At 45.1% G+C, this 12500-nt stretch overlaps 1 protein-coding gene across 6 annotated transcripts in view; it reads left to right on the top strand.

The window, feature by feature from the left end:
- The window catches only part of LOC123498943 (zinc finger protein 384-like), a 426364-nt gene that overhangs the window by 405715 nt on the left and 8149 nt on the right, over window positions 1-12500 (top strand). For 4 of the 6 annotated variants that reach the window (XM_045246519.1, XM_045246523.1, XM_045246522.1 and 1 more), the window contains 4 exons: window positions 9199-9383; window positions 10611-10740; window positions 11589-11774; window positions 12159-12500. The exon at window positions 12159-12500 is cut by the window's right edge and continues 8149 nt beyond it. In XM_045246519.1, coding sequence (XP_045102454.1) covers window positions 9199-9383; window positions 10611-10740; window positions 11589-11774; window positions 12159-12500 — 843 coding nt within the window. The remainder of the gene's footprint in view (window positions 1-9198; window positions 9384-10610; window positions 10741-11588; window positions 11775-12158) is intronic. The other 2 variants (XM_045246520.1, XM_045246524.1) reach the window with 1 other exon arrangement.

The raw sequence follows: 12500 nt of genomic DNA, 5'->3' as shown, positions 1-12500 counted from the left end.
CACACACACACACACACACACACACACACACACACACACACACACACACACACACACACACACACACACACACACACACACACTCTCTCTCTCTCTCTCTCTCTCTCTCTCTCTCTCTCTCTCTCTCTCTCTCTCTCTCTCTCTCTCTCTCTCTCTCGTACAGTCACCACCCCCTCCACCTCCTCTGTGTGGTCGCCGTAGATCGATCTCTTATTATTAGTAACATTAATTAGCGAAGGACATTAGCATATCCCGAGGCGGCCCGCGAGTCCCCAGTCTTGAAATTTATGTAGGTGTTCGCGCCCTTCATTAGACAGCATCCCGTGCCTTATACCCACCGCCCCCGCCCGCCACCCTCGCCGCCGCCGCCCTCCTCGTCTTGCTAGACTTAACCACCCCGTGTAGTAGTAGTAGCAGCAGCAGCAGTAGTAGTAGTAGTAGTAGTAGTAGTAGTACTAGTAGTAGAGTCAGTTATCTCAATTACTATTTTTTTTTATATTATTATCATTCGTATTTCGCTCCAACGTTCAAGAATTTTCTCTCTCTTACTTTGTCTTTTTATTTCCCTCACGGCCACTCTTCTTTTTTAAACACAGACATATACATACACTACATTTGTGCTCGGCAGCTTTTATTCCCAGTTTTCAGAGGCAATGTTTTCTAGAAGAGCTCAGGGTCTGGGTGGCGCCGCTCTGTCCCGCCTCGCCTCCGTCAGTTGTGCTTCGACCCGCTCGGAAGGAGGAGCCATTTTACCTCTTCTTCCTCCTCCTCCTTCTTTCCCTCTTTCTTCTCCTTCATCCCTTCTTTCTCTTCCTTAGTCTTGATGCATCGTTTTCCTTCTTTCGTTTTCTCTCTGTTTCCTCTCTCGCTCTCTCTTCAAGACGCTAAATAGAATAATCTGCAGTCGTATGATAATCTCTTTTCCGTCACCTTAGATTAAATTTCCGTGCCTTCCAGTACAGCCTCTAATATGTAGCGGAGTCACCACCCCCGGGAGAATGCCTCCTTTTCTGCTCTCCTCTAAGGCTTATTCTTGCACGGCCGATTCAAACAGCTTCACTCGGCCGGTGCAAAGAGTTCTCACCTTTCGCGAAGGAGGGCTTAAGTGCCAAAATGTGTTCGGTCTAAACTTGCATAATAATAAGTGTTTCCCTAAATTGACGATTGGACATTAAGACATTAATTATCCAATCTTAGGAGAATCGCTTTTGATGGCGCCTGATGCTCGCCCGCCTCCTCGTGTTTTATATGCAAATTAGTGAAACGCCCAAGTAAACCATGAATTCTTTAAATAGGCGGGGGAACTATGGGGCGTGGGGTCCTTCGGGAGGGGATTCTGCCCCCGACGCACGCCCCCCTTGATGAGTCGACAGCCCTCCTCCTCCTCCTCCTCCTCCTCCTCCTCCTCCTCCTCCTCCTCCTCCTCCTCCTCCTTTCCTTCTCTTCTTCTCCCTCGTGCCTTCTTCACTCTCCCTTTCACTCGTGGTTCTCCTGCTTCTGTGTTCTCCCCCTCTCCCTCTCTCCCCTTCCTCTCACTGTATCCCTTTATATTGTCCCTCACCAGGTTAGGACTCGTACACCTGCCGCCTCTCCCTCTCTCTCTCTTTTACTCTGACCGCTTCTTACCACACTTTTTTACGTGGTTTCTTTCTCTCTCGTTTTTTGCTTTGTTCGCGCTTTCTTTCTGCTTATTTCTTTCTACGCTGATCCCGTTTTTTTTTTTTTTTTTTCCTTCTTTATCCTCCGTTTCTCATCCTCTTCATTTTACTCTTCCCTGGTCTTTCTGTTTTTCCTCCCTTCCGTCATTCTTCCGTTCCTCTCTTGGCTTTTATTTAATATCATCAGCATCACTGGCCTTAAAACAACACTCAAAAGATTTTTTTTTTTTTTTTTTTTTTTTTTTGCGAATTATGTATGACTAGTTTGGGTCACTTCTACCTACCGCTGTTTCACGCTTTTTTTTTCTTTTTTTTTCGTCTCAGTGGAATCTTTTTTTTTTTTCTTTCTTTCTTTCTTCTGTTGTATTTTTTCTGACACGCCGAGCGATCTTTACCAGTCCCCGGAGTTGTATTTTGCCGGCGAATTGTGTTGTCGCCAAAATTATTGAAGGTGTGTTGTCTTCAGGTCTGGGAAATGTTTTTTTTCTTTTTTCTTCTTCTTCTTCTTCTTTCTTTTCCTTTCGTTCTTTCTTTTCAATTTCTCGCAGTTTTTTTTTCATATTTCTTCTTTTCTTCTCGTTACCTGCTTTCTTTCTTTCTTTCTTTCTTTCTTTTTTCATCTCGTATTTTCATTCATGTTCTCTTTTTTTCCGTTTGTGTTGTGATCTTAAACCACGAGATTTTGTTAGTTTTTTTGTGTTTTGTTTTTAGAATTATTGTATTGATTGTTCTCTCTCTCTCTCTCTCTCTCTCTCTCTCTCTCTCTCTCTCTCTCTCTCTCTCTCTCTCTCTCTCTCTCTCTCTCTCTCTCTCTCTCTCTCTCTCTCTCTCTCTCTCTCTCTCTCTCTCTCTCACACACACACACACACACACACACACACACACACACACACACACACACACACACACACACACACACACAGCAGACCTTACATACTTACCATTTTACGAACGTGTCCATGTTAGAGTTTCTTTTTCTGTACCACTTGTGCATCCTTTTCTTCCCTTTTCTCTTTCTCTGTTGCTCCCTCTTTCTCTCTTCTTTTAATTGTATTCCTCGGTCCGTTGGGGCGGGTGGCGGCGGGGGTCGGGTGAATTATAGCCACTGACACTCCCTAAGCCTACCCACCGCCTGCAACAATGCCGTACATTTGCAACATAAAGGACGGGCCATCTTGCAACACTGGCCGCCGCTTGATTGTGTTAATGGCGCTGGGACGCGGAGGGAGAAAGAGCGAGCGAGAGAGAAGGAGAGAGAGGGAGCGGGAGACAGGGAGGACCGTGGTAAAGAGGAGAGAAGAAGCACCAAGGGAAACTATAAGGTGAAGGAAGAGTTTAAGAGATAAAGAAGTGTGTGAAAAGAACTAGATGTTTAAGTTGTGTTTCTCGCTGGTTTTTTGGGATTAGGTATGTGAAAAGCAAAGATTGAGGTTTGTGTATTGAAGGTTTTGAAGGTTTTCTTGTGTATTTTGTTATTTCCCCGGGAAGAAATTATAGGAAGGCGAAACGAAGAATATTGTACTTGTGTGTGACTCGCGGAATTTGTCACTTGTATGTTTTCACCGGAGTCCAAAATCGTACTCTGTTAACTTTACACGTATACCTTTTCATTTTTCTCCCTCCAGTCGCATTTATAAGATTGCTGTTGGTGCCTTGACTCTGTACGCTACTGTAACTTAAAAGACTTCCCATCGCTTCCCTCCAAAAATGACTCCTTTATCGCCAATGTCTTAGTCACTACATACACTCCCGACTTGCTCCAGTAATTTCCAGCCTCCTCTCACACCTGCGATATCCTGACACAATCGAGCCTTTCCGAGTCGCTCCTCCACACCCGTTACCTCGGAGTCCCCGGCGGTCCAGGCAGGCGGCCGAGCGGGGCTGTCACCCGGGGCACAATTTACGCTGAGAAGATGAGGGAGAAAAGTCGTCTCTGCGGGTGGGTGGGGAGTCTGTGCGGCGGGGGGGACGGGTGCGTGTTGCAAAGAAGATGGGAAGGTCGTTACAAGGGACGCTCCACGGGGGAACATTGGCCGTGGATGACAAAATAGATGCCAGGCAGAACCACAGTGCATGAGTGGCGTTTTTGTCCTCAGCAAGTGAGAATTACAAGTTAATGACCGGTCGTAGAAGTAGTTACCGTCGGCACACGCTTCGCTTCACTGTGAACTTGCTCCTGACTGTTCCTCATGGCTGTGAAATACTACTCTAATACCTACTGACAGTGAAATTTGACTCCTGCTTTCATAAGACACTATAGTAAGCTTGGGCAAATACGAAGGCGAGGTGGACACAACGAGTAACCAGCAAATGAACTTTCAAGGAGGAAGTATGGATGAAATAGCAGAGTGATGATGAGAATGAGTCAAAGCAGAGCAGGAGAGATTGAAAAGTGTGAGGAGTTTTGGACAAGCAAATAAGTTAAAGTATAATAGCAGGGCAGTCCAGGGGTGGATGAGAGCAGGGCAGGATAGGGTTTGGTGAGGACAGTGCAGGCCAAGGCAAGGCAAGACAGGACTGGGCAGGGCAGGCATGGGAGGGCAGGGCAGGGTGTGGCTCGCGTGGGTGGCCATGCAGGAAGATGGAGCATTCCTGGCATACCCCGTGGGAGGGAGCGAAGACCCGCCTGGAGAAGGGAACATGACCTCTCACATCTCTCTCTCTCTCTCTCTCTCTCTCTCTCTCTCTCTCTCTCTGTCATGGGTAAATACGATCATTCTTCTTTTTTGTAAACCCAACAATTCATTTATTTATTCTGTTTCCTTGTTTTGGAAGAGCCGCATCCCAAATTTGTATGTACACATCCCTTATTTTTCCTACTTCATGTTCTCCTGTGGCATTTTTTGACCTGTCGGCTGCAAAACGTATCGTTCATTTGCCTGTATTGCTTAGCTGAATCTTCTCGGGTGAGCCATCGCGAGAGAGAGAGAGAGAGAGAGAGAGAGAGAGAGAGAGAGCAACACGGACAGAAACAAGACCAAATAATGGGAAAAGATGCCACCAAGACCACGATAAAGACACTGGAACATACTAGACAGACACCGCGGAGGAAGACAGACAGAACAAAAGTAAACTTGCCATAAAAAAGGGTGGTCGCGGGGATTGGGGGGGGGCAGATGAGGAAAGAAAGAAAAATTCGGCGGACCTCTGCAGCCAGAAAACATTAGGCGCGGTGCTCACCATTGTGTATTCCGCAGCTGAGGCGATAAAACGTAGTGGAGTTTCAATACAACCCGGTACATATATATAGAACTTGTGTAAATTGGAATTGAGTTAGGAAATTGTTTAATAACTAGTGTCCGGGCGTCCACTGTGCATGCCAAATTAAGGCTCGTCTTTTCCGATCGCCGGGGAAACTCTGCGAAATATCCAGACCGAGAGAAAAGTTAAATTCGAGAGACTCGCGCCGGCCTGCTTGCTTGTGGGCTGTCCAATGTGTGTGTGTGTGTGTGTGTGTGTGGGGGGGTATCTCTCTCTCTCTCTCTCTCTCTCTCTCTCTCTCTCTCTCTCTCTCTCTCTCTCTCTCTCTCTCTCTCTCTCTCTCTCTCTCTCTCTCTCTCTGTGTGTGTGTGTGTGTGTGTGTGTGTGTGTGTGTGTGTGTGTGTGTGTGTGACATTAATTTCTTTGTGAGTGTTAATCATTTATGTATCTCTTCATCTCTCTGTGCAATCATTGACTTTCATATTCATGTGTTACGCATTATTCTCTCCCCTTTCTTCCATCCTTCCCTCCTCCTACCTTACGTCCTTCCTTCCTTCCTTACTTCCTTCCTTCTTTCCTTCCTTCCTTCCTTGCTTGCTTCCTTGCTTCCTTGTTTCTTTCTTTACTCCTTCCTTTTCTTTTCTTATTTACTCCTTCAGAGCGCTGCCTTTTTCGTCTTTCGTTTTAATTTCTTGTCTTTTCTTACGTTAGTCTTTATTTTTCGTTCTTTATTGTTGTTTTCATTTATGGTGTTTGCTTGTGTGTGTGTGTGTGTTTGTCTTTGTATGTGTTTGTCTGTGTCTTTTCGTGCTGTTATCATATGCATGTACATTTACTCTTTCTTTTCTTCTTATCTTCTCTTAACATTACTTTTTGTGTTCTTTTTTCACCTCTTTTTTTTATTTTCCCCTCTTTCCATTCCACTTTCTCTTGCCTCCACCTCAAGCCGACCTCCCCATTATCTGAGCCTCTCGTAATGCTCCGCTCCTCCTCCTCCCCCTTCCTCTCAACCCTCACCTCATTTACATATTGCAATGTTGCAGATATGTTACTCCCCCTTCGTTAGTTTTTATGGGCCGTGACCCTTTATTTCATCCTGACTGATTATGTCATTTATGTCCAACATTTTAGCTCTTTCTTTTTTTATATTTTCTTCTATCGTCGTATTTCTAAACTTCTGCTGTTTTATGGCGGTCCCGTTAAGCTTTGGACGAGTCTTTGGAGGACAGGCAGGCTGCGTGGCGAAGCGATAACCTCGAGTCAACACGGCAGCTGAGGTTGTGGTGGTCGCGGCGGGCAGGTGGCAGTGAGGGAGAAACAGCTGGTCTCGAATACAGCCAGTCATAGTTGAGAGAGGGTAGCGGGGTAGCAGGCAGTCGCTCCTGCCTGGTGCTGGTGGGTGGTTTCTTATGGACTGGGGAGTGTTGACTGTAAGAGAACCAGAAATATTGTGCGAGTCTTTCAAGATTGTAAATGTGTGATGTTTCTGCCTTATGAGAGAGAGAGAGAGAGAGAGAGAGTTGGTAAAGCTGATGACTGGCCTCTTGCTTATCTTTCTCATAACACATCTTAAAAATAATCCTACGCTGAAATTAAACTAAAGAAATGAGGGGAAAAATATATCAATGTCTTATAAAGGAAGCATCTTTAATAACCGCGACTCTATGAATGTACTCCTCAGGGTGCAAAGCTCATTAATCAACATCAAATAATAACGTTCAACTCTCTAAATAAGGAAAAGCCGGACGTGCATTGATGTATAGAAAAAAAAAAAACAAATGGAAGTAAATAGGTGAAGAAAGTACATGTCATAATAAAACGCTTTGAACAGGGTGAGAAATTAAACCTGTTTTGCAGACGTGAAGCTTCGAGGCACCTCAATACGATGGATGAGTCGAGTGAGACGGTGTTTCGAGGCTTCACGAGAGTTTCAAACTGCTGAAATGATGTTTAAGAGTTGTTTTATTAAATATTCTTGCCTCACATTACTTTTCAAGGGAGGAAACACAGAGACATCAGATGTGTTTGTCCCCAGCAGTTAAAAGGAGAATAGTATTAAGATCTTTTAATGACGTTCTTTTCTTTTCACTAGGAGTCTACAAGTAACTATAAAAAGTGCAGTTTTATTTCTTGTTCACCCAGTTCTGTGTAGCACGCTGTTTGATGGAGCGCCGGAGTGTTGTGGGTTAATGGGAGCAGTGGCGTGGCAGTGGGAAGCAGTACTCAGCCGTGTACCTCCTCCCTACACCTCGCTTCTCTCACACCTCCTTCTCTCCCTCCCTCCCTCACCGTGCAATATTAATCAACGCAACTATCGAACAAAGAGCAACAGACACACAAGACTATAACAACTGGTGCAAATGAAACCATCAGATATTTATTATAATTAGTGCTAGTTTTATATTGCAATTGTTATTATTATTATTATTATTATTATTATCATTGTTGTTATTATTATTATTATTATTATTATTATTATTATTATTGCTATTACTATTTATTATTATCATCATCATTATTGCTATCAGTATTATTACTACTACTATTTTTTTTTCTTGTCTGTCTCTTCTTTTCCGCTTGTTTAACAAAGAAAACTGACCTCGCCATATTTTGCTAATCAATACTATTATGTTACGTATCAGCATGAGAAAAAAGATTTTAGTCCCATGGGAATTTGTGTTGCGTCAGTGAGAACATTTCATGCGGCAGGAAGCTCGTTAGATCGATTGAGATAAGTTATGAAAGTCTCCCATTATAATTTCTTCCTTTCTCTTTTGTTATGCTAACTGCGGAGGTTAAGTAGTTTGTTTCCATAATACTGCTTAGAATAATTATCAGGTTGGGATTTCCCTTCCATCATCATCATTATCATCATCATCATCACCATCACCATCATCACGGTATCGTCTTCATCATCATCTCTAGTTCTGTGCTACGTTGCCAGAGCTTACAGTGTTGCCACACCGCCGCCGCCGCTGCCGCCACCACCACCACCACCACCACTACTACTGCCACTACACCGGACGTGGCCGAGGTATGCGAGGCAGAAAGAGGGTGTCGCATGGCCCACGTCTCGCCGTGACAATAAACTTTATAAAACACCACGATTAAAAGCGCACGGGGCCACAGCCAGGGCCGCCGTGCCGGGAATTCCCACAACATTTTTCTTTTCCTTACTCCGAGCGAGTCTCCAAATGTCTTCCGGTGTGTGCGGGGTTCCTGTTTCCGTCATCGTCTGGCTGAGTTGAAGTGTCGCCATGACAGACCCGTAATACTCATCCTCCCGTGAGCAGCATCGCATTAATGGCTCTTACTTACGTACATTTATCCTTGCCAACGAGCAGGAGCATTGAGCGTGTATCTTCTCCCTCACAAGCCAGGACGAAATGCGCGCCGCCAGCCTCCCGTGCATATCGCCAGATGGCAGGACCAGCCTGAAAGATTTCCCGCCTTCTTCCACTTAGGCTCCTTTGATTAGCTCCTCCCTCTGTACTTCCAGCCAATCACTGACTCCCTCATTCTTCGTCCTCAGCGGGAAAGTTGCATCCTTAAGCACGCTGGTGATTAAGTTCATCTTACGTGGGCATTTGTATTTTGTTTTTTCATCATTTTCAAGAACACACCATTACGTTCTTTTTTTCCTTTGACTAGTGATCGGCAGAAGCAGGGAGGCAGGAAGGGAGAGAGCGGAGCCGTAGAGCTGAAGGGGTCTTCATGAAGGACCACTACAGGGCTCCCAAAATAAACTGGGCCAGATTTTAGTTGAGGCAAAGGGAGGGGGAATTTAGAGATGGTTCTCTGAAATACACTGGAGGTGCTCAACCTGTGCGGCGCAGTTTTAAATACCGTTTATCCAAGACAATGGAACAATGACTATCGAAGTTGCTTGTAGGATGAAATTTTATTTATATTCATTTGTTGAATTCCAACCCATTCTCTGAAAGAGTTGGAAAGGATACACACACACACACACACACACACACACACACACACACACACACACACACACACACGCGCGCGCGCCCGGTAGCTCAGTGGTTAGAGCGCTGGCTTCACAAGCCAGAGGACCGGGGTTCGATTCCCCGGCCGGGTGGAGATATTTGGGTGTGTCTCTTTTCACGTGTAGCCCCTGTTCACCTAGCAGTGAGTAGGTATGGGATGTAAATCGAGGAGTTATGGCCTTGTTGAAAGAGAGAGAGAGAGAGAGAGAGAGAGAGAGAGAAAGATTTTAGAAAGAATAAGATATCACAAAATAAACACATGATGCAACATAGACAGCATAACAAACAGAACACATGACTCACTCAGTCTAACCTTTATCCTTAATTCTTTCCTTCAGGTGAACGGCCTTACAAATGCCACATCCCAGACTGCGGACGCGCCTTCATCCAGCTGTCGAACCTTCAGCAGCATCTTCGCAACCACGACGCTCAGCTAGAAAGGATGAAGAACCGTCCCTTCCACTGTAACATCTGCGGAAAGGGATTCGCCACGGAGAGTTCCCTCAGGACTCATACATCTAAGGTAGAGACATAAGAGAAAAAAAAGATAGAGATGCTGCTAGAAGACAGGGACAGGGAGGAAAGGGAAAGACAGGGATAAAGAAGGATGGTGCGAGTGGGAGAGGAAAGAGTGTGAGGGGAAAAAGGAAAGATATGGAAGGATGAATTGGGATTGGGATGGAGAGAGGGAGAGAAGGGAGCAGGAATTAGTATAAAAGGGCATTAATAATACCAGCAGGAGGAGGGACTTGCATCCCCTCTACATTACATATATTAAAGGGAGGCAAATGGGTACTAAGCACAAATAAGCAAATAAGAATTAGAATGATATTAGAATGAGTAATCTTACATCAATACAATTGAGAATTTAAGATCAACTCATAGTGTGAGACTTTCACAGCTAGCCAGGAATAGATTAGAAAGTAAGATTAATAGCCTCCTTGAGAATATAGAGTATGTATATATGACTTATTTGAGTATACATTAATTAGCATCAGATTGTGCCACATCTGTGTCGAGGCAGAGTACAGATACTGAGGCGAGGCAGTTGAGTGTTTCGTCTGACTGAAGGCTCCGGCTTTGTCCTAGCGGGGAAACAAGGGTGTGGGATCATACAGGGACAAGTCAGAGGTCACGAGTGGGACCATGGTAGCTTATTTATGCAGGGCAATGTAGGAATTAGGAATGTAGGGCGGATATGTGTATATTATTGATGATAACATATATTTCATATTATTGTTTCCATATCATATTGATTGTGTTGCACTGTGTATGAAGAAGGTGTCTTGAGGCATTTTGGTCCTTGATGTGTGTCTTTGAATGATACACCTAGAGAGACAGGTGAGGATTGAGGCGTGTGGTGACCCAGCAGGACAGAGGTGCCGTGTGACACATGGGAAAGAGACAGAGGTGAAAAATCACGACAAAAATCGTATTATATAAGCGTGTCTATCGTAAATATATATATATATATATATATATATATATATATATATATATATATATATATATATATATATATATATATACATTAGCTGAAAGACTCGAGGAAAGGGAGATTTGATGAATTGAAAGGAATAAATGGTGAGAAGGAAAAATAGCTTTGGCATTTTAGAGCTGGAGAAAGAAAGAAGAAGGGGGAATAAAATGAATAAAGGTGAGTGAAGGTAGAAAGTGAGGGATGGAGGAGAAAGAGACATTCGCGGCAGAGACACAGAAATTTCACCTCAGTGATATCTCTCCCCCACAGCACGCTGCCCTGGTCGGTGGCCCCAACGCTGTCAATTGTCCTCAGTGTCAGAAACTGTTCATGAATGGCGAGCAGCTGATGGAGCACATGAAGTATACGCATAGGGACCCAAACGCCTCTGGAGTAGCAGGTTGGTAGCAGTAGTGGAAGCTTGCATTTCTTACAGCCAGTTTGTCTCCCACTCACAGCACAGCATCAACATGGGCTTGTATAATGGTGCCATCTGTCCTCACTGCGAGAGGCGCTTCATGAACTGTGAGCAGCTCATGATGCACATGAAGGAAGTTCACAGGGACGCCTATGCCTCGGGTGTTGGAGGTAATTGTGGTACACGCACTCACGCACAGACAAGAGTGTGAAGGAACCCTTGCAACACACACACACACACACACACACACACACACACACACACACACACACACACACACACACACACACACACACACACACACACACACACACACACACACACACACACACACACACACACACACACACACACACACACACACACACACACACACACACACACACACACACACACACACACACACACACACACCTGGTACCTTCGCCTGTAGACACCGCACCTGCCCACCATAGCCTCCTGGTCGGTGAGGACAAGATTTGGTGGTCCGGGAGTGGCTCGCTCCTCGCTGCGACCAGCGGAGTCTCGTCACTTTGTTCTACTTCTTAACATTTTATGGGTTATGGTTTGATTTATCTGTTTGATACATATTAATTGTTGTGTGTGCATGCCATTTGTGTATTTGTTATAGTGTGGTTACATTTATGCATTCTCTATTTCATAATTTTTTATGCAATATTTGTTTCTATAAAATTGATTAATGGAATAAATTAACACTGAATTCAATGATAACAAATGCCACATAAGCTTGGCAATATTCAAACAACGAATAGTGCTGTCCATAACATTAATCTTAAGGGACGATCCGCACTTCGTAACCTGTGACTTAGTTTTTCCTTATACCACAGCCAAGCGTCGCACAGCCTCCCATTCCTGCCCTGTCTGCGGCAAGCATTATGTGAACGAAGGCAGCCTACGAAAGCACTTGGCCTGTCACCCGGAGACCTCGCAATTTACCTCCTCCCTCAGGATGTGGCCCTGCTCGGTGTGCCATGCTGTCTTCACGCACGAGTCAGGTAAGCTTGGTCGCTTGGAGTGTTGTTTTCTGCTCCAGTGAGTTGCTTGTCTCAGTCATCAGTAGTCACAAGTAGAGCGCTCACTTGTCATTCAAATCTGTCATTATTTATAGCTCTTGGAAAGAGAGTAATGTGAACGGACTGATTCTTGCACTTATTACTACATCCTCCTTTATAATTTTTACAGTATGTAAAAACTATTTATTATTTGGGATGGTCGCAATCTTAAAATAATGCTATGCAAATTAGAATAACTTTTCCTTAACACTAAGGCAAAGCATCTGAGATATCCGGCCAGTGTAGTAAAGGCACATAAGTTCACGCTTCTACCTTGGTGCCTTTGTGTGTGCGTGAGAGTGGCTCTAAGTGCTCCTTACATTGCAGGCCTGCTGAACCACATGGAACACATGCGCATGGACCCCAAGCATCAGTTCGCCGCGCAATACGTCCTCTCCCGAGCCGCTGCTGAGCGACGCGAGAGGGAGAGCATCCTGGGCCTGGCGCAGGTTGGGCTCCAGGGCGGTGGCAACCACATGGGCATGGGCATGGGTATGGGAATGGGCATGGGTATGGGTATGGGCATGGGCATGCCGCACCAAATGCAGCACCATGCCCAACACCAAACGGCGCCCATGTCCATGGCGGCGTCCCCGTCTACTCAAAGCGACGCCTCCTCTAGGATCTCCACGCCCGCTGAGAAGTTGGAGGGCGGCATAGGAAGGATGC

Source organism: Portunus trituberculatus, chromosome 48 (assembly GCF_017591435.1).
Source record: "Portunus trituberculatus isolate SZX2019 chromosome 48, ASM1759143v1, whole genome shotgun sequence".
Taxonomy (NCBI): domain Eukaryota; kingdom Metazoa; phylum Arthropoda; class Malacostraca; order Decapoda; family Portunidae; genus Portunus; species Portunus trituberculatus.
Note: the sequence above shows the minus strand (reverse complement) of the source record. Positions and strands in the feature narration are given on the sequence as shown.